Source organism: Caloenas nicobarica, chromosome 1 (assembly GCF_036013445.1).
Source record: "Caloenas nicobarica isolate bCalNic1 chromosome 1, bCalNic1.hap1, whole genome shotgun sequence".
Lineage (NCBI taxonomy): Eukaryota > Metazoa > Chordata > Aves > Columbiformes > Columbidae > Caloenas > Caloenas nicobarica.
The window spans coordinates 16,093,351-16,115,436 of NC_088245.1; the positions used below are offsets into that span (position 1 = coordinate 16,093,351).

Consider the following 22,086-nt stretch of genomic DNA (forward strand, 5'->3'; position numbering starts at 1 on the left):
ACATATATAGGTAATATTTTGTTCACAAATCTATTGAAAACAGTGGTTTAGTAGGGTGCTGATCAGAAGTGGGACTTGATGTGTAGGGGTGGCTGGTGTAGCCCAGGGGAAGACTGCTTTGTCAGACAGGGGATTTTTTCAGGAGCAGCCGAGCCCTTACTGAATGTAGCCCTGAAAATCCCTGATGTCTGAGAGGGCCTCCAGTGAAAGAACAGGATGTCTCAAAATTCTTTCAATTTCAGAAATGGCATCTTCAAAGGCTTTGAAGCGCATGTCACAGCCGGGCCTTCGTCCTCCTTTATCTTCGAGATTTGCAGCAAACCTCATTAACACCTGAACAGTCTGAGCGAGGGCAGTAATTTCAGTGTCCCACTGATCAAAACAAAGATGACATCGATGGCAAGAGGGAAAGTCTTTCTCAAAGCCACGGCCACACTTGTCGCAGAACCGTCCGGTGACGCCAGCACGGCAGTTACATGCACCGGTGGCTTTGTCACACATGGGCTGGCTCGTTCCCTCCGGGTTACACTCGCATGCTGCAAGAAAGGGACAGCGAGTTACATCCAGTTGTTCCTTTTCTATGGGATTAACACATGCAAAAGGTACAATGGTGCATTTCAAGACAATAAAAGCAAATGCAAAAGGAACAATCATGCATTTCAAGACAATAAAACAAACTGGTGCTTGAGTTAGAGACACATGGACTGCCTGGCTAATGGCTCTTCTTCATCTCTAACTTCCGTAGCCCCATCATAATCATAGAAGGAACAATACAGATAAACAATATAAACACTTTCATCTATCTCATAGACACAAATGTATGAAAGCCTTCTTCTCTAGATACATGTCACATCTTCCCTATGAATAAAAAAGGTAAATGCTTCTTTTGAGGCAGTTTCTAATCCAGTTGTCCCCACTTAGTAATACTTACAAATGCAATGTGTCTGTGGATTGCCAAAATAATTTTCCTCACATTCATCACAACATCTTCCACTGTAACCTGGCTTACATGGACACTGGCCTGTAAGCTGTAAAGACAATTAGGATTAAATAACTTCCTGCAGAGTCATATGGCTGGATATACATTATCTACTGTGTTTCTTTTTCTCCCTGTGACTTATGTTATATAGCTGTATGGGCATTGCAGTGACACTGCTTGCACATGATCTTTGAACGCCACGGTTTATAGAGTATTGGCCCACCCTTCCCATCTTCCTCCTGAAGGCTGTGAAAATAAAATGGGCTTTGAGCGGCATCTTTACTTTACTAATATGAAAGACTTTGTATGTTCCAGTCTACAGATGCTCTTTGACAACTCATCCTCTGACTATGATCTGAGAGAGGATTCTTTTTCTTTACGAAACAGATTAATTTCTTATTTTTTGCTGGAGCAAAGTACTCATCTTAACATTTCAACTTCTAACTATATGATATATTAACTGAAATTTAAAACCTTGAGGGCACATTATGGACACTGCCCTAGAAAATTTATTTTGGAATTCAGCTCTTAAATTAAACTGCAGGGAATTACAGATCTGATAACTGGTACAGCTCAGAAAAACAGTAGTAGTTCTTTGAGGTTAAGAGCTACATTTGCTAGGAAAAATAAATCCCCTATATAGTCTGCAACAAACACAAAGCATATTGAAAGGAAAATGTGAAAGCACATCAACAAGAGCTTGCAACAAGTTCCTGGTCCTCTGAAGTCAGTAGCAAAATTGCTGTCCACTCCATGGGACCACAATTTCACCTCTCTATTCTGAAATGTTGGGGTTTTTTTCCTACATTCTAGCCCTAAAAAGTGCACAGGAATTAAAGATGAGAAAAGGTACTCCAGCAGTCTGATAGATGAGGCATGATTAATGTAATGGCCACAGCTGCTACTTTATGAAAATAAACACTTAAAAAATACTCATAAGACTCTTGGGTCCAAGCCTGAACTTCCTTCTTCCCTATATGCATATTTACAAGGCAGTTTTTTTCCTATGTGACATTTTCTTACAGAGTATTTCTAAGACCCATTTGACAAAGAAACATACAGGCAAAGAGAAATCACTTACAAGAAGAGCCACATTATCAGAACAGCACATTTGATATAATGACTCAAAGTGTCATTGCATCAACTGCAAACTTCTGAAGACTTCTTGCTTTCAGGGAGCACAACAGAAAACTCTCCTCATTTATAGGAGGGTCCCCACTGTGCCATGCCAAAACACTGCCACCCCAGTTCCCAGAAAGCAGAGTGATTTTCTTGCCTGGTTGCACTGGTTGCTTTGGGAGTTTTTTGGATCACAGTCACAGATCTGACATCCTTTTCCACTAGCCAGGTCCCAGTAGCCAGGGGCACACTGGTCACACGTCGTGCCCACCACGTTGGGCAGGCACGGGCAAGCCCCGCTGGCTGGGTCACACAGACAGGCTGCGTCCCCCCCCGGGCACATCGCAGGGTGAACACCCGCCGGATTGCACGTGCACTCTGGAAAAAGAAGGGCAGTTACTGCAGCAGACAATAATATGGACAGCTGATGGACAATCAGAGCTGTATATAAAGCCTACGCTGTATGTTTACTTCTCACAAGCTTGAATACATTTTTAATCTCATACAGTTTACTTGTCTTTCTGTTGCAGCTTATATATCGCTTTGAGCAAACTTACCAGGAACTTTCAGTACTTTTAATACAGGCACAAAAAAAAGAAACATAGATAATTCTGAGTCTTATTAGAAAGAAATGTTAAATGTTTTGGACAAGGAGAAGCTGGTTTACAGTAGGCACTATCCAGCGTGGGAAACCCCAGTCAGCCAAGTAAGATAAGAAGTCTTCCTTGTGAAGAGCCAAAAGTTAGTGCTCAACCACTTCTAATGGACATTGTCTAAAAACGAATGAGGAATGGGCTTGAACTGTATTTTAGAGATTCCCAGAAAGAAAGTTTATTGAAAATACCTATATTTGTCTGGCCTGTAGAAATCAGACTCTCAACCAGGCACATTTGTGAAAAGAGTCTTTGAGAAACATTGGGAAGAAACTTATGCCCTGCATCTTCTTACACTCCTGCCTTTCTGTTAAAAGTGGGGAGTTATTGACTGTGTCCTCGTGGAATCTGTTAAATTGCCTGAACAGTCTCATTCTAGCTGCTTAATGAGCACAACTGGTAAGGCAGGGAGCTCAGCAAGGGATCATCCAGTTAACTAAGTATTGCCAGGTTGGCATCAGCCAGCAACATGGATAAACAATTACCTTTGATTCCTTTACTTTTGATTCCTTTCTGAATGGGCTGAGTGCATGTTTATTTTCCTAATATTTTCATTTCACAAATGAGTATTTCCTAGGACTGATATTCAGTATGAGATTTAGTGAGACTTGGATGACAAAGAATTTAATAGATGCCATATTAACGGTTATTTGTATCACTGAATAGAAATGTATTTGGTATTTTCATATTTTGCTCCATTCATCTGCTTTAATTTTACTGTCCATCCAAGGTCTAAGCTCTCTCTATATCCTAATTTCTTTAAAACTTTTCTTGGTGGAAATACACAATTGCAGTGCTGTTGCTTACTTACTTTGACAATCTTGATTGAGGGCTGAGCCAAAATACCCTGGTTTGCAGAACTGGCAGTTTGCTCCATGGGTATTGTGTAAACACTTGGTGCATTCCCCGGTGAGCCTGTTACAGGACTCTGGGTCTGTCACATCAATGTTGTTATTGCAGGGACACGGCGCACAGCCATGCCCAGGGCTGCCTGGGTTTTTGTAGAACCCACTAGGACACTCGTCGCACCGATCGCCTGTGAGAGAGGAAGGTAAAAACATCTGCTGGCTGATGGGAATACAAGTGAAACATGTAATTCCCAGTAATAGTGTTAAAAGATTCAGATTGTCTGTTCAAATGCACATTTCCAATGGAAAATATCCAACTGTTTGAGACTGTTGCCCTTTAATCCTATAATCAGATAAATTACATCTCCTACACTGAAATCTGACTGAAATGCACTCTCCTTATCCCAAGTCATTTTTACCAAGGAAGTCCTTTCAGTAGGAAAAAATAGGTACTCCTCAGACAACACCTCCAAATATCTTTTTTCCAGCAAAGTCCTTTCAATGGCAGGGTAGTCAGGGTTGCCCATATTTGCAGGACATTCCCTGTGGGGCCTTCACCCCAACAATGTCATGGGAAGATGTGGGGTGCCCTTTCCCACAGCAACCCAGAACCCATCAGAACTGTCCTCCATTCCATAACCCAGAGGAGGATCCTCAGGAGGCCAGACAAGCTCTGGGACACTCTGTCCTTGCTTGCTGGCATTGCAATTACTTCTGCACACTATCCAAATGCCCACTCTGATTGGGGTGCTACTTCTCTGCATCTCAGAAACCTTTCTGGACAGGCTGGTGTTGCTGGCACCTCATCCACTGATTCATACTCAACCAAGGACTCTGCTCCTTCGCCGTGGTCCCCAGGACCAGAGCCTTTCACGGTTTCTGAGGAAGTGAGCCTGGTGCCATAGAGGTGACAAAGAGCCTTTCTGGGAAGGAGCAGGAGGAAGGAAGTCCAGAACTGAGGATTATCATGGTTTGTGAGGACAGAAGTCCCCTGAGTAAGTACCAACAAGGATCAGTTTGGCCCTACAGCAATTACTCAAGCAAAATTGCTCTTGATTTATAAAGGAACCTGGCCTAAGTAATGATGATATCATTGGTTTAGTTTTTGGCTGTGTTTCCCATTAGGATTTGCTTCCATCACTGGAGATCTTTCTAATGCCCAAGGAAAGGGAAATATCTCCAGTTTTGCTTGCAGAAATTTAAGCTAAGTCAATGGGATCTTAGGAAGCAAGGCAAAAGTCTGCTGCAAAAATATCTGCTGAGAATGGAAACCTAATTTCTAAATCGACCATTTAAATGGTAAAACAGTCGCTTTCGGGCATAATGTCAAAGCAAGATCCTTCTATATGAGGAAAGATCTTCTCTGATTATGAAATCTTATCAGCTCCTGTTGGTCCCCTGTTCTTTCTGAGTTGGGATTCCAATGCTGTTTTTTTGGAGGTAATGAGCAACTGCAGTTCTCCTCACCTCTCCCCACCAGGTTAACATAGTGTCCCTGGAAAGGAGGAGGTTTGCAGAGAGTGCCATCAGACTAATCATCTGTATCTATATAGGTGAACCCCTTTCTCGAACACTAATTGCACAATTTCCACTCTTCTCAGTCCGGACTTCCTCACCTCATTTCACTAAATTTGGATGTTAACTTTTCTTATCTATTTGATTACAATTATCTTACTTTTCATTTCTGAATAGAGGATGGTAATTTTTCCCTCTTACATTCATTTTAATAGAATCAAAACCAGTCCTTATTTTGCTTTGTACCTGAATATCCTTCGAGACAACTGCAGACTAGTTGTGCAGACTGGGAGTCCTGGTAACAGGAATGTGCAAAATACCTATTGCTTGTAGGTGCCCCTGGGCACATGCATGGGCGGCAGGCTTCTCCCTTCAGAGGGTTTCCATAATAGCCATCCATGCACCTGTCAAAGCAGTCAACACAAAGCAGTAGGGATTGTCAAGTGCTCCTTTCAGTCTCTGCAGGTGAATCATTATATGCATGTATAATTAATTTAACATTCCAGGTCATTGTAATGCTATCCCCATTAATTGGTACAGATTATGTCCAGCTTCAAAGGTGTTCTAAAATGGAAAATCTGAGCTGCACGCCCAAAATCTGAAGCAAAAAGAAAAAAAAACGTGGTTTCTTTTAAAGGGGTATTTCTGAAGACTTTCACCTACCCTGGAACAATTTTAATCTAAATGATAATATATACGTATGACACATCAGAGCTGCTCTGCATAGACAGTTAAAAGATACCAGGTAAAAACTGTGTGTGTTCACCAAGTGGCTGGTGTGACACTAGAAAGTCCTGGCATGGGCAAAAAAGCAATGATTCATTCAGAGCACCCAGAGAATATTGCATATTTTAGATGCAGCATATGTATTGAAATCAGTGCTCTGACATGTTCTGCAAACCCGGGGTGCTGACTTTGTCGAGGTGGTGGTGTCTGTGCTGCTACCCAGACAGACAGGGGGCTCTGGAGGCTCCCCAGGGGCTCAGCCACCTCCACCACCCTGCCCGCCGCCTCCGCGTCCTGGCCCCCCACAGCCCCGCAGCTGCAGCAATGCAGCGGCTTCTGAAACATCCTCAGTCTTTGATCTGCTTCACTATGGCAAATGGGAGCTCAATTCTCTGTGTGTATACAAGCCCGGCTAAAAGTCTTGGATCTTTGATTATCCTCGCCTTAGGGTCTGGAGCTCCTGCAGAGGCACAGGGCAACAATTAGTTCAGCCTCCCATTTTTAATCTATTTGCCAAATGCAAGCACAATAGGCAAAGGCTGTATTGTCCAAAAGCACTGCAATAGAAGCTCAATAGGTGTCATGGGGAAATCCTCTTAAAAGGGAATGACAAAGTACAATCCAGACAAACTAAACAGCTAACGAATTTAATTCTGATGTCTGTGTTGAACTCTGATACTGATGCCAGTGTATGGAATAAAAAAGATGAGCATTTTGAAAGGAGCTGGAACACATGGGAAAAGTAATTTGCTGGTCATATGGAAATAATACGAACCAGCAAACAGGGCATGTTTATTTAAGCTCCTCAGAGATAATTGCAAGTACTAAAATGAGTTTTCAGCACGAGATTAGCCTCTTGGCAATTGAAAAGCTGGCAGGAGTCAGTGTGTCTTGCATGCAGTGCTTTGCACGTCTCCAAGCACATGGGGCCGTGGCGCTCATCTCTCAAATGCCTTCTTGCAGGGAGCCCACTATGATGCCATGTGTGTGCCGTGTCTGCAGTCCTCCCACAGGCGTTACACACACCTTTCCACTCACATTTGCCGAACAAATAGTTACCTGCCAGTAGGCAGCGAGGCCTACTTTAATCCTGGGCTTGGGTATGTGTTTCTAGTTAGGGTCATTGATGCATTCATGGAGATGCAGGTGGGTCTTCAGCTACACATGTTTCAGAGCGTACTGGTGTTTGGGTGTACTTTGCAGTGCTGCCCATCACCCTACCTTTCACAGTGGCTTCCAGCTGTAAACCCTCGGCAGTTCAGGCATGCTCCAGTCACCAGGTCGCAAAGCTCCGCGTAGCCGTTACATGGGCAAGGGCGGCAGTGGGGAAATCCAAAATAGCCAGCCAGACATCGGCTGCAGCGCTGGCCATCCACCTCCCGGCGGCAGGAGCACTGCCCTGTCACCTGGTCACACAGCGTGCTCAGTGAGCCTTGAGGGTGGCACTCACATGCTGGAAAACACCAAAAGCAAAGCTGCGTCCCAAACATGTTGTCACCAACCCTGCCCATTGCTGATGCTGCTCAAAAGCAGTGTGAGCAGCAGGGATGGAAAATTCGTTATGCATGAAGAGCCAGATACTGGTACTGGTGCTGGCTGCCAAATACTCACCATAGCAGCCATGGAAGCCGAAGCCATAGCTGCCCACAGAGCAAGTGTCACAGCAGCGTCCCACAACGTTGGCTTTGCACTGACACTGGCCCCCCAGTTTACTGCAGCTGGCGCTCAGCGACCCTTGGGGATTGCACTTACACGCTGCCAAGGGGAGAGAAAATCAAAATGGGTTTGGTCGTAAAGGAGTGTGACTGCTCTTGTAAACTTGCAGGTTTTACACCTAAAAATAGGAAGGAAAGAGTTTGATTATTCTCATCAGGGGTTCACTAACCATGGCTTAGATTATTTGATGCTGTGGCATTGATGGTGATGGTGTATCAGGCACAAGCACAAGTCTCGGTGTTGGAGCTACCACATTCAGGACACTGCCTTCAGCACATATTTGGGATAGGACAGAAGAGAGGGTAGCAAAATGTAGACCTGAATGGAGATATCCTGTAGTCTAGAAGGGTTTGATATATATCTATGTCTAACTGCAGCACGGGGCATAACCTGCAATTTAGACAGCCGGCACCTGTGTATTGTTTGCTGCTTTCTGGACACCTTGGACTAACTTGTTGAGTGCAGCTGGTCTGCTGACTCACAGAGGATGTTTGTCCAGGATGCTCAGACGTCAGTGCTAGAAAGCCAGAGTGCCACGTTTCATTGGGAGAATCCCATCACTATGGGAATTGGGCTAACAGGGAGTCAGCATGGCCCAAACTTAAATGAGGGGTGTCTGTGGCTGCATAGTCACGACCATATCACGTGATGTGTGGAGTGATGCATCAGTCCTTCTAATGATAGCTCAAACCCAGCAGATGCTATCAGGTCCATTGGACACAAAGCTCCCTGAAAGGAGCTGGCCACCAAAGTTTTCCAGAAAGGCCCTTCCTGTTATTTGAAGTGCAGAGAATTTCCGTTTCTCTGGGCCCAACACAAGCGAAGTCTCCTGAGGCACCAAGTCCATCTGCCTTTTCTGCAGTGGGTCCAGGAGAATGCCTGGGGCTTCAAACTCCAACCACTCTCTTCCTGAAACACTACCAAGGTTTTCTTGGTGAATCTTTTCCAGAACATCAGCTTCAGTGCCGCCATGCCTGGATTCCTACCAGGGCATCCAGCTGGCTTGCAGCATCCAGGGAGAGGGCTTAAAAACACCTCTGTCATTTTACAGCAACCAGAAAAGTACAAAAGTTACTGCTTGGGCCACCTGGTAAAGCTGTGTCTGATTGAAATGCTCCTCAGAAACCACACAAACACTACCATAGTTCCTGTCATGATGCTCCATGAAGCTCATCAGGTGTGATGGACTCCAAGAGCCATGGCACCAAAGTTGTTTGCAGTGCACTCAGGGTTCAGCAGGATGTATCCTGCACGTCCGTACATACTACGTGCTGATCAACCTCACTTACCTACACCACCATGGGCTGAGAGTCAACATATCCTACAAACTCAAGGGAAAAACAGTAAATGTCCAAAAGAGCTGCCTGTGCGGGTTGCTCCTTACCGACGGCACCATTGTGAATACGGGCTGACATGCTCACTATGAGCCGTGCGCATGCTTTGGGCAGGATGTGAGGTCCAACTTCTGATGCTATTTCAATACAGTGATACTTCTGGTACTCGTCTAAATCCTTTTCACTGCATAAGTTCTCCACGGAGCTGATTCTGGGAATAAGTCCAAGCTTTGGCATTAAGAGGGAAAAGAAAATATTTTTGCTTAGATATACTGAAAATCAGAATTTCCCACATTCTCTAACTGTGCTCCACAGTGCAAGGACAGAGGCCTGGAGCACCGTATTTCCAAATCTGCCATTGTGCTGCTTCGTCATCTGAGTTCAACATTTATTCTGAAGGTCTAGACATTCCTTGACTTATTCAAATAAAAGAGACTGTGTATAAAAAGAGTCAGATTACAATAAGACCTCAGATACACGCTCAGAGCTGCTTTTCCTTCTAGGAGGTGCTGCATTGATGACTCCAAAAGCAGTATCTGGCCAAAACTTTTACTTGTATTATCAAGACAGAAAAAAATCTGCCAAAGGTTCTATATCCAAGTATGGACAGCCCCTGTCAGGTCCAGCTCTACAGAAGCAATTAGAGGAATGGGCTCAAAAATATTTTTCTCAAGAGAAGGACCCAAAACTAACACCCAGTTCCTGACTTGGTGGAAACTTGGGCAATGTTTGGACCTGATTCCCAGGAAAGTACAGAACTAATTTTACTTTTCTAATGTCATCTTTAAATATATCCATGGGTTTTCAATTAGATTCAGACAAATTATAGAGATTTTAAAAAACCTAAGAGATTAAGAACTCCATGAATTTATATCCCTAACCACAGCATCTTGTCAGCATATGTGGAGTGAGCTCATAATAAATGAGCACCAGATAGAGGTACATACCCTGACTATTAACACATGCAACAAGTATGACTTGATGAGCTTTTATGGTATTACTCCATGAAAATTAAAACAGATCCAGTTCTGTCTTTCCATACAAGAACATGCAAACACAGCATCAACAGAGGTAAGCGGGAGCATGCTTCCCTAAATTTCCATTAAAACACATTATAAATGATTTTAAAATGTTTTGAGTAAGTCTGTATAGAAAAAAAAATCACACTTGTATAAATACAGTCTCAAAGGAATTGTGCCAGAGCTACTCACTGAGTCAATCAAGATGAACGATTTCACCTTTGGGTCAGAGGCAGAGGGCTGAGAAAAATACACATCCACAGAATATTCTGTTCCTGGCTCCAGGCAGATGGGAGTTTGCAGAAGTGCAATCCTGTTTAGCAGAAATAAAGCACATTTATAGCCAGGAGTGGAGACAAGGCAAGTTTACTGGATGTTGTGAGCACTCCCTTCCCACTGTGTCCCCAGCACACCCCACGGCTGCTGCTGCTGTGGGGAGCACCCCCAGCCCTGCTGCTCCCAGGCTTTGGGAAAGCTGCATAACTTCTGCCTGGATGGTTCACCAAGCGCAATTTAAAACTGGTGAAATCAAGCTGAAAATGGCAGGTTTTCCTACTTCAAACAAAGGAGTTTGTAACTCGCTCTTCCTATTCGTCCTTTCCTATCTCTGTTTGATCAAGACTTCGATCACACCCTCTTTGCTCCTCTCTATTCCTTTACACAGGTCCGAACTGAAAAGCTGGTTTTGAAAAGAGGCTAGGACAGTGACTTTAAGTCAGTATTTCCTTTCTATACTGAAAGAGTTGCAGCTGGATCTTTGCCAAAGCAATGACTAACCCCAGCAGGATCTCAGGCTGCTCTCCTGGCTTGGGCAAACCTTTGCCAGGCTGAGGACTGGAGCATCAGGCTCTTCCTTAAGAGCGTATTGCAGTGCAACAGCAACAGGAAAGGCCACACATGTGTTTCTAATATTCCCATTTTCCCACACATTTATTGCTCTGCAGCACTTCAGTAAAAGATCTGTACACAGAAAACCCACAGGCCAAAGGACAGGAATAGTCAGACCTCTTTGTAGCTGGGAGAGGCAACACATGTGGTTCCTGTGAAAGGCTCTTGTTTTTGCAGTGTTGACTTGACAAAATACCAGCGGGCTGGATGGCAACACTTGCTATCCAGTCTTCCAAGGACTATAAACAAAGGACAAAAATTATGGTCATTTTTCACATCTGAAAAAAACACTTTGCCAGGATTAACAAAAGCCATCTGAATGATTGCACACTGCAGCGACAGAACAGATTTTCTCTTTGTTCTTCACAGAACTTAAAAAAAAAAATGTTATTTGTGAAAAATGCATTGTATAATATTTGCAATGGATAATTGAAGAGCAGAGATGGAAACGGGACCTCAGCTGGTGCAAATGGAAACAGCTCTGTTAAAGTCATTGGAGTTGTTTCCTTCTTAGCACAGTGTTGTCCCAGAGATATTGTTCATTATCTGCCTCCTCTTGCATCTAATAAGGAATGGCAAACATAAAAGACTTAGTAACAAATGTCTTTAAAATTCAACTGTTTAATCTAATCCTTAGAAGGAAAAAGCTACATCAAACCAGCCCACTGCAAAATTGTTCTCACGTTTTAAGACACTGGGAGTTTTGTTTGCCTCGGAACGGCAGCAAGAGAACAGAACACAATAGGCAGAAGGAGGATCTCGAGTGGTGGGATTGTCCCAGGGAACTGCAAAAGCAAAAGAGCAAGTACAAATACTGGTACCGATAAAACACTTGCCTGTGTTTTTAAAGACATGGGTGCGGACTTGGGTTTAATGAGATTTGGGTTAACAGATTTTCCTAGACATGTCTTCATCATTGAGAAATTTCGTCCAGGCAAAAAATAAGATTTTGAATATTTTCCTACAATTTTCACACATCACAGAGCCCAGCTGGAGCAACTGAGAAGCTGGATGTCTGCAAAAGTCCTGGATAAGTATCTACTCAGTTCACTCCTGCCTGTGCACATTTATCTGCTCAGAAAATCCCAGCTATAAATACAGAACACCCATCTAAAAGCAGCTGCATTTTGCACGTGTCTGATTTGTGAACAGAAGTCCAGTCCAAGCAAAGGTACCCAACGAGGAACTTCAGAAGATGTAATCTTGGCCAATGCTTAGAAAATATATGTGATGCTGATTTTTCACATATGAGTGGAAAGAGTTAAGGGGATTGACAGAGAGCATGTTGCTCTGTTGATAAAGATTAAAAGGCAAACAATTTTAAATTGAAATATAAAGAGTGCAACAAGCTGCTGTGTCCTATTATTGACAAAATAGACCCTGCATGTGTCACAACATCACAAGACACACAAGACATCACAAGTACCTCAGGCTCATAACGAATCGTTATACCAAAGTCCATAGCAAAGGGAACGTTGTTGATGGCAAATCTGAGGCCAGCTCCGCTGGGAACGCGGGCGAAGCCAGGTCCTGTCCATGTGACAGACCGGTCGGTGCTGGGCTGCCTGAAAACCACCGACACAGCCGAGTCCTGTCCAAGCTGCGCTGCTCCCTGCAAGGGCATATTGACATTTTCAACAGCAAGCAGAGTCAAGTTACAAAAAAACCCCAACCCTCAGAAAAACAAATGAAGTATTTTCGCCATGTAATTTACTTATTTCAGCCAGCCTCATTTTCTGAACAAGCACGTGATTGACACTCTAAGAACTCTACCATATGTAGGATGTTGAGGCTCACATATAAAGAAAAACTTCTCCTAGCTTTGCAACAACAGCAACAAGAAGGACTAGAATAATTCAGCCATCTCTGTATATGTGTCGTCTCACACTGCAAACCTTAAACAGATTAAGCTTGATTTCATACATGGCTGGACTTTTACTATAAGTTGAATAAATAAATTTCAATACTTAAAATAACAAAGCTGACAGCATTTGAATGGAATAGGTACCATGTTAACATCTAGGTACACCTAAATGTTGGAAATGTCCTGAAAGCAAAACAAAAAAAAGGATTTCACCTTTCATGGGGGCTCTTCCCTCCTAAACAATTCTTTGAACCTGAGCCTACAATGGCACTGGACATAGCAGAGCAAATCTGTTGATATGAATTATAAAATGTCCAGCCCAACTGCATACAAAAAAATTTATTTAATTTGTGTCAGGATTGTAACATCTAGGATTGTGAATCCCACATGCTCAGCCATTTCCTTGCCCTCTGTTGCAAAATAAAATTTTAGTATTTGGTGTAACCTTAAGTAACTATTAAAGTATAATACCTATTTACCTGTTCCAGTCCAGATTTTCTTACACTTCGTTTCTTGCTCCTGTTTAACACAATCCTTCCATTTTCAACCATGAACTCATAGCCTTGCTTTTGGAAGTAGATGTCACACCTTGGAAGAGTGCTTGGTTTAACCTATGAAGTAAAAGTAATGAGAGAGGGGACAGCACTGTCTCAGCAATGTTGAAGGGTAGGTAAGCAGCTAAATGAAAATGCACATTTTAAAAACAAGCTCTATTCTCTACTGGGTGAAACTGTAAACTATGGCCCAGCAGCTGCTGGAAACCCTTTTCCCTTACTCTCTTACAATTAACTTGCACTTCCTCTTAAGCTATGTCCCAGACATCTGTTTTCCATTTAATTATTGGACTGTAGGATGATTACTTGTTGTGATTATAGCTAAATATTTGAGGATATGACCTGCAAATAAACATTTTTTTATTATTCCTTCTCTATAGCTTCTGGGCAACACATTGGAGAAGAAACATCAGTAAAAACGTAGGCAGCAGAAGGAATGCATTCCAGACTTGCACTCTGCATAGGGAACAACTACCCCCATTTTGAGAAAAAAAACCAAAACAAACCCCAACAAACTATTTTTTCTAAAAACACTACAGATAGATGCCAAATTCTTGAGGAAATTGGGCTACAATCAGTGCCATTATATAAGGCAGCAAGAATGAGTCCATCAGGGCAGAGAGGAATTAGACTCTTCCCCCATTAGAGATTCCCAGAAATATCAGTTTGTGATAGCTGTTGGCAACTCAGACACTTTCCTCTAACTTAAATAATTAAATTAATTTCTCTTAATTGACACTAGACCAGCCCACACTTGAGGAGCAGCAAGGACAGCTCTGCAGGTCACACCATGCTGCAGCGACTGTCCCCCACAGTTAGGGGACAGTCATGTCTGTGAAGAACAGGCTGGACTGAGGATGGGCAAGAGTCTTGCTCTGTATCTCCTGCTGAAGAGCTGCTCTGGCTGCTCCCTGAGCGAGGGCTCCTCTCCTCAGCCTTGGCTCCTGGGCCAACATTGTATGGACCCCCAACCAGTACACCACCTAAAAAGCCAACTACGTACCAAGGGTGCAGAGCCAGAAAGGGGCTTTGCATGCTCAGCTTCATAAATATAATAATCCAGGGGTAAAAAGAAGTAGCCAGGGGCTGGCTCATTACACTGGCGGCTCATGATGTTGGGAAGACACTCGCACTGACCGTCCTTTGGTGAACACCTGGGGTAAGAGTGGGTAAAACGAGGACGTCAGAGTGCAGCAGAGCTGGGTCCTCATGGCATGTGAGCAGCTCAGCTCCACCCTTGTTTCAGCTTCGCTTTGTTTCTTCCACTGCCGGATCACCTCCCCTATTAAACTTCTTCCTACCACCCACCTCTTCTATTTCCTCCTGCCGATGCTGGATTTACTCAATGCCACCTTTTCATTGCTTAGGAGATGTGATATGCTTTGTCTTTCTCTGTCCATTCCATATCTGAAGCACAAATCTCTTTGTTTTCTGAGCATCCGTTATTATCTATTCCTGTATCCATTTCTTGTATCTGTTCCTGGATCTATTACTGTATGTATCACTATTCTTAAGTGTTTATCACCCATAATTTTAGAGGCAGGACATGTGATTAGAAGGACCTTTGATTTGATGTGATATGGTAATTTTCATATACTTACACTCTTATTTAACATGTCAGATGATTACTAGCTTTGATTTATCTGCTCACGAGGAGCTGCTCTATGGCATCAGACTATGTGGTCCTACATCTGAAGTCTAACAGCAATAGTGAAGATCCCTGCCCAACAAACTCCTGAAGGAACCCAACTGAAACCAAGCTTGCTTCTGAAATTATATATTTTGAATAGGAGCCAATGCAACAGAAAAAAAAATTCTATCTTTTAAAGTAGATGTACAATGCTAAGTTAAAAATGTAATCTCTAATTTACTTGTAATTTCTATTAATATTAGGGCCTTCGGTTCCCTCAAACCATGCAGTTTATATTTTAAACAAATCTTGACTCAGGCTGATTCAAAGTTGGCTTCAAATGAAAAAAAAATCCACTTTAAAATCACACATAAATTTCCAAGATCCCAACATGACTTTATGCTGTTTGTATGTGATGAAATTACATCTACAGTCTATTCTCCCATTTGTACTGAGACCCTGTTAACCTAATTAGAAAGCGCAGCCTAAGAGTTTATAAAATTAAAACCAAGAAAAACTTGAAGAACACTAACTTACAAGTTATTCTGGGATCCACCAATGTCACAGTCACATGGAGAACAGCCATGCAAGCTGTTGCCAAGACCCCAGTATCCCACCTGGGATAAAAAGAAAGTGAAAGATTTTTTACAGCAAATATTTAAGTATGTAAAGCACAACAGAACTCATTCCCCTGGATGAACGATGCTCCAGAGCACTCCTGGGCTGCCTGCCTGTGCTCGTCCGTGTGAGATTGCTTCTTTTACCAGATAGCATGGGTGCTCAACCACTGCAAGAATAGCCACATATTTACCCATTTATGCAAGCGAGTTGCTCTAGAAATAGCAAAGATGGTCTGAGAACATGGTTTTGCATTTCCTTTGTTTCCCGTGAGTTCTCCTCCTAGTGGAATTTGATTGCATAAATATTTGCAAGCAGTAAAAATGAACCAGATGTGTCCGCACAAAATGGTAACATACAGCTGTAAAATTCTTTTGAATTTTCACTAATTGTTTACTTTTCTAGCAATGAAAAGATGGGAGATGGGAGAGGGGACTTCTAAAACCACATGCAGAAGTAATAACAAAACCTGAGTACGTACAAGGCATTTTTCACAGCGTCGCCCTGTGGCAAACTGCTGGCAGAGACACTCTCCGGTGGCCGGATTGCAGATGGAGAAAGGCAAACTGCCGGCGGGATCACAGTTACAGGCTGCAGGGAGAGAAATGCGTGGTTACCTCTGTGTGGCGGCAGCAGGACTGGCGTCAGCTTAAGATGCGGCATCAGTGTGGTGGGCAGCCTTTCTCCTCTGGACAGATGCCCTGCAGATGGACATGGCCTGGCACCCTGCAGCCCTCGGACTGCCCCCTCAGTGGGGACCCTCTCCGGTGGGAGCAGGGGCTCTGGTGGAAGGCTGGTGTGGTGGTTTGCCATGTGCTGATCTGCACTGTGCAGCCCTTGCACGCTGCTGAGTACCATGTGGTGGGTGTAATGTGCTCACAAACCCACCGTGTGCCTGGGTAGGGGCAGGATGGGTTTTTCAGTGAGCCTCGCTCAGAGGAACAGCTGTCTGGAAGCTCTCAGGGCAACTCAGCAGCTCTTGCCATCTCGGTGCTGGACCATGCAGTGCAGAGTCCATGTATTCTAACAGTGATTCCTGGGATTCCCTCTGTGGCTTTTCATTCACTCTTGTGCAGATTTTGATTCTAAAAATATTTTCAGGTGTTTCAATCTCCTTTTTCAATTAAATTGCATATCTAACAATGCTTCTATTAACAACAGTCTGATCCATTATTATATACTAGGTATTCTGCAAGTGATTTTGCATCTTTTCCATCTCAGATGCTCCACCAGGTACACTAAATTACATTGACATTAAACTATAGTAGGCAACTGGGTATTTTGTGAAGCAGGTAGTATCTGTGCATTAGTGTGTGCATCTGTGCATTTGGCTGCCTCCATCTCTTAAAAGTGCTTTGGAAAGAACAAAAGAGGTGGTTTACATACGCTGGCAGCCCAGAGGGTCGCTGCCACTCAGCCTATAGTAGTTCGCCCTGCACTTGTCACAGCGGACACCCTCCACGTTCTCCTTGCAAAGGCACCGGCCCGCGACTGTTCCCAGAGCAGGATCTGTGCGGCTCTCACACACGCCGTTGTGCAATGTACCTTCTGGGTCACAGTTGCACGCTACAGGCATGGCCAAGGAGACATATAAAAAAAGCACATTTAGATATAAGCATGACAACGCAATTACAGAGTTACAAGTAGGCATAAATACAAGATTCTTTTAAAGATCAGAGATGTTTATCCATGCTTGGCATTACTCATGCACTCCCCACCCTCTCCAGAGTACCTGGGGATGAGAGTGCCCTATAACTTTAAAGTATAGCTTTTGAGGATGCTCTCATGAAAGCTGTAGGGTTGCAGAGGGGTAGCAAGCACAAGCCACCTCCCCAGAGCTGGGATGAGTTGGCCATAGCTGAATTATTTACTGGAAGCAATGGATTCAGCAGGAGACACTGCCTTCATGACACATCCCATTTTTTCCCAAGGCACTAGCCATTTCTCACAGCAGAGCTAACATCTACCACACTGCTTCCCGGGGTAATCTCCCCTTGGCTCCTTAAGGACTTGTCATGCCAACCAATTACTACAATTAAATTATACTCAGAGCATTTTTCCCATCTTATGTTAATACTGAATTTAGCTCCTCTTTCAGAAGAGACATGCCTGAAAGCTCATTTTTCTTATATATGGCAGGTATCTAGCAAAACTTATTGCTCCTTCCATCATTTTGTACCTCTCCTGTAATCCCTGACTATCACAGAAGCAACAGCACTATTGCTATTCATATTTATATTGATGTTGTTCAAGAAAGATGATAGACCTGCAGGATTTCAAAGCTCAGTTTAGCAATGAGTTGGCATATGCAGCCCTGGTTCAAAGATGCTACTTTATAAGGTAGTTTGGATCTTATAGGTTTGGTAACATTTTTACAATCCTATGAACATTTAAGCATGGAGACGCCATGGGGCTGAGAGCAAAGAGAACCAGAACCACTCAATTTTGAGTCATTCTTGCAAAAGCTAAAGAAGCAAAGCATACGGAGACATGCATGAGGGTCCGAGATGACTTTGAGTGGATCCTGGTAAAAGAAACGTTGACACTGGTCACAGTGTTGCCCCATGGTGTTGTCCTGGCAGTCCTCACAAACACCACCGCTGACCCCACCGCTGGTCTGGTACACAGCCATGTCAAAGTGGCATCTGCCAGAGTGGCCGTTGCAGTTACACCCTGAAAACAAAAAAAAAGTGGGATATTTCACACCACGATTCCTGTTATTGTGGTCTTGCCACCATCGCTGTCCACTGTTATCAGGGGGTTACTTGTTACCCATATGATTTCAGTGCTCCAGCAAGATTGTACCTTCCCAGGTCTTGTGCTTTACAGCTGAAGGGAAACAATGGAGATTCAGGACAGAACTGGGGCCTACAACTGGGAACATACCCATGATGGTAAGTGTGCCTGACACGCAGTGGGGAACACTGCTCCACTCAAGAGAGATCTGGCTGAATATTTCTTACAGATCTTAATAATTTATTCTCATATATCCTACATTACTCATTATTGTGGAAATACATATTTTAGCTTTGTCTAAATTATTCTTTCACAATAAAGACCCTATGCAAACCAACTAATGACCTTCTTTTTTTGCAACTAATAGTTGCTTTTTCCTCTATTGTTTTTTTTAGTCTTTATGAAAAATAAGAAAATGAAACAGCTCTCCTTCTTGTAGAGCAACACAGCACCGGTGGATAGAGAAATCCATTTAGTTTTCTAGATGAGGCATGGAAAAGTCTCCTTCCCAGAAACCTAGCCACTTGGTTACACAGGGATTGTGCTACACCCACCCCCCAGCTATTGAAAAGGAAAACAATACGTTTGAGTTACGTTTGCAAGCGTTATCTTGTGCCCCTTCAGCTGGCCTCCAGGGAGCATCATTGTAGAAATCTTTACATCTTTCACAGGACAAACCTTCAGTGTTATGGTGGCAGATACATCTCCCATGGACCTGCAACGTGGTGAGAACAGAGAGGAGGTGAGGTGACTTGAGGAAAGGAGATCATCTGCTAGAGTTCAGCCAGCAAGATCAGGAAAATTCAAAGCTCTTTGGCTCCCTCAGCTGACATAATTCTCAGTTATTTGAGTAAAAGGTCTGGAGAATACCTGCAAACTTTAACCAAATAGCTTTAAAGCCACTGAACAACATTTAGAAAAAAATACTTCTAGAGATATCAAAAGAGACTTCAACTTTTAAAATTCTATATCTCTCTCCCTACATGTCTCTATATCGAGACACATTTTCCAGGAGAAAAAAACTCATTCCCAGAAGGAAAGAAATCACAATCATGTTCCTGAATTTTTTAATAATCCATTTTTCATGGGTTAGCTTTGCACTATCAGCTATTCTTTGTGCCAATGCCTCCTCTCCTGCAACAGAGCCTCTGGGCCCAGCTGGAGTGTGGAATGCACCCAACAAGTGGCCATTCAAGTCTGCACACACCACAGGCTACTTACTGTATTACCTTTGCACCATTACAGCTCTGGTATTTTGCTGCTATTTTCAACATGTCTTGTTCCAGTTGCTTTTGAAACACTATCCTGGTGCCAACCAAGAGACAGCTTCTGAGCTATTCAGCCCAGACTTTTAAAGGAAGAAGCTGTATTGAAACATTTCACAACTTGGAGGTCCAAATGGTCAATCCAATGGTCATCAGAGAAATTCCTTCCTCTCCCTCCTCCATCTCCTCCTTCCCCCAAAATACCAGATAAGGACTGCCCTTGTTGGAGACAGTGCTAAAGACGCACCATCCCAGACTGATGGAAAACATCTCCCCGCAGATTCTGCACAGGAGCACACTGGCTGGCGTGGCCATTGCAAAAGCAGCTGCCCCGTACAACCATCTCATAGACAGCATAGTAGTACTTCTCAAGGGGATCACTGTGCCTTCTTCCAAGCAGAGCATCCCCAAGGGTGTGGAGTTTTGTAAAATTGATCCTTAGGTTTGTCAACGTAATGAGCTCTGGAAGGAAAGAAGAGAAATCAAGAACCCAAGTTCACTCAAAGATGAACAGTACGAAATCTTCAGCTTGGATCAGTCATCCAATAATTCCCTCACACTGAAGAAATACTGAAAGCGATCTGGTATTGGCCGAGACCAGTAACCCAGACAGTGCCAGGGCATGGCCCACTCCTGGCACACAGCTGCGTAAGTGTTGGCACCCTCCTTCTTGACTTTCCTAGTCAATGACTTCGTGGGTTCATGTACAGCTCTGGGACTGCTCCCAAAAGGCACTCTGGATTGGGCCACCCCATCTCAGAAGGAAAGATAACTCAGTTGCATACATGACCTCTGCAGAGCTGTGCCATTTGTCCACAGGGCTAGAGAATAAGACTGGCCCATTTTATTTATTAATACAGATGTCTCCCTACGATTTTTGGTACCTGATTTTCAACATCTTTGACTTACAGCAGCTGAGCTTTTCACCCTTTCAGTGTATAAAACAAGCAACACGAGCAAAGTGTCTCTAGAGAAACCTGTACTGTTCATACCTTGGATATGTGGCACATATGGATTTTCTATTTCAAAGGTGGGATCCAAAGCTTTTAAAACAACCTGCAAAACAAATTAATACAGCTCTACAGATCATTGAAGCTATTCTTTCTGGATATAGATAAAGACTGTTACCCGAGACCCATTAGTTACTAATGCCACCTGACCGATCCCATAAAAGAAAAAACACAAGGCTGTGGCCCTGCTTCAGCAAGTGCTCAAGTGTTTTATGAGTTCATATGGATGTGAAACAGAGGGTAAAGTGCAGTGTTCGTCTTTCCTTCTTACTTCAATAAGGCAAATAGCACTTCAGGTCTCAGAACCTGTGTAAATGGATCTGATAGATACAGACAAGAGACCCTCAGCTCCAGAGAAATAGCCGCTTATGATCTGAACTCATACAAACACAGACACGTGGCAATACCTCGCCTTCAGTGGAGGGCTCGATGTCTGAATATCTTGAATCACAAATGATGTCTCCCACACTTTTTGCTGGACCAGAAGGGATGTTGGGAAAAGAAGCTGCACAGTCCTGTGCAAAATATCTAAATGCTTTCCAGGTCTGACCAAAGTCGGTGGAGCGCTCAACCAGCATCGCTGCAGGTCGAAATGTCTGCAAGAAACATTATTTCAAGAATTCCTTAACCAGGTGTTGATAAGACACCTCAGGGATTGTTCTGTTGAGATTCCTGTTTGGGAGATGTCGACAGCTGTCAATCAAAATTCTGTGTTTGGGAGCTTGCGGGCTCCATACAGGGCTACTGTGATGGTTACATGATTCTCTGACAAAACCAGATTCCTTGTCTGAACCCTCTCAGCAAAAGGGAAGGATAAAGATTACTTTCTAAGGATGGACATTTACCACAACAATATAGGAATTTTGTAGAAAAAGAATTTGTAACCATCTGGATCATAAAGGATATGCGTGAGAAGACTGAATTAAATGGGAAAGAGCAACCTCAGTCCAGAAATGTCCTAAATTCTTAGAGCTTAATTTTTCAATTTTTTTTCAGGTTTAATTCTCACACTTATAGAAAATAGGACCAGAAGGCCCATGAATAGGAAACTACTCAGTCTATCCTCCTCCCCTAAGGCAGGATCAGCTATAACTTAACCATACTTGACAGGTGTTTATCTAACCTGTTCTTACAAACCTCTAAAGATGGAGCTTTCACTGCCTGTCTAAGCAATTTATTCCTGTGGTTAAGTACTTAGTGTATAACATTACATAAAAGCTCTAGTAAAAGACGTACCTTAAAAGTCAGGATAAGATGGCTGAACTGGAATAAAGTTTCTAGGTCCAACCTAATGCTGACGTGGTTAATGCCTGAAAAGAGAATGAAAATGAAGAGCACAATGCGCACATTGGAGGGGTTGCTGAGACAGCTTTCCTGTGGGGAATTTAAAGATGTCTTTTCCAGCATGGCAGCAAGCTCTTTAGGGCATCCCCTATGCGCAAACCCAGTGTGTGGCTGCATCGCTCTCAGGGGGCAATGCGATGTGCTGCCTTTGTGGCACTGGCACCGGCAATGGCAATGCCCCATGTCACTGAAACTGCATGAGATGGCTAAAGGTCCTGTTCAGACCATTCGGACTGTAAGTGATGATGATGGTGAGGTGACGGGTTTA

The 22,086-nt window shown here is 43.4% G+C and overlaps 1 protein-coding gene across 1 annotated transcript in view; it reads right to left on the reverse strand.

Annotated features, from left to right (window-relative positions):
- LAMB4 (laminin subunit beta 4) overlaps positions 1–22,086 on the reverse strand; it is a 41,272-nt gene that overhangs the window by 12,847 nt on the left and 6,339 nt on the right. The window contains exons 4-25 of the mRNA XM_065632367.1: positions 21,711–21,784; positions 20,882–21,070; positions 20,457–20,520; positions 19,712–19,926; positions 18,794–18,914; positions 17,948–18,136; positions 16,850–17,029; positions 15,945–16,054; positions 15,383–15,462; positions 14,219–14,369; positions 13,141–13,272; positions 12,224–12,409; positions 10,915–11,036; positions 10,102–10,222; positions 8,941–9,118; positions 7,452–7,595; positions 7,062–7,293; positions 5,361–5,518; positions 3,563–3,787; positions 2,256–2,476; positions 932–1,028; positions 161–536 (exon numbers count right to left, since the gene is read on the reverse strand). Coding sequence (XP_065488439.1) covers positions 161–536; positions 932–1,028; positions 2,256–2,476; positions 3,563–3,787; positions 5,361–5,518; positions 7,062–7,293; positions 7,452–7,595; positions 8,941–9,118; positions 10,102–10,222; positions 10,915–11,036; positions 12,224–12,409; positions 13,141–13,272; positions 14,219–14,369; positions 15,383–15,462; positions 15,945–16,054; positions 16,850–17,029; positions 17,948–18,136; positions 18,794–18,914; positions 19,712–19,926; positions 20,457–20,520; positions 20,882–21,070; positions 21,711–21,784 — 3,565 coding nt within the window. The remainder of the gene's footprint in view (positions 1–160; positions 537–931; positions 1,029–2,255; positions 2,477–3,562; positions 3,788–5,360; positions 5,519–7,061; positions 7,294–7,451; positions 7,596–8,940; positions 9,119–10,101; positions 10,223–10,914; positions 11,037–12,223; positions 12,410–13,140; positions 13,273–14,218; positions 14,370–15,382; positions 15,463–15,944; positions 16,055–16,849; positions 17,030–17,947; positions 18,137–18,793; positions 18,915–19,711; positions 19,927–20,456; positions 20,521–20,881; positions 21,071–21,710; positions 21,785–22,086) is intronic.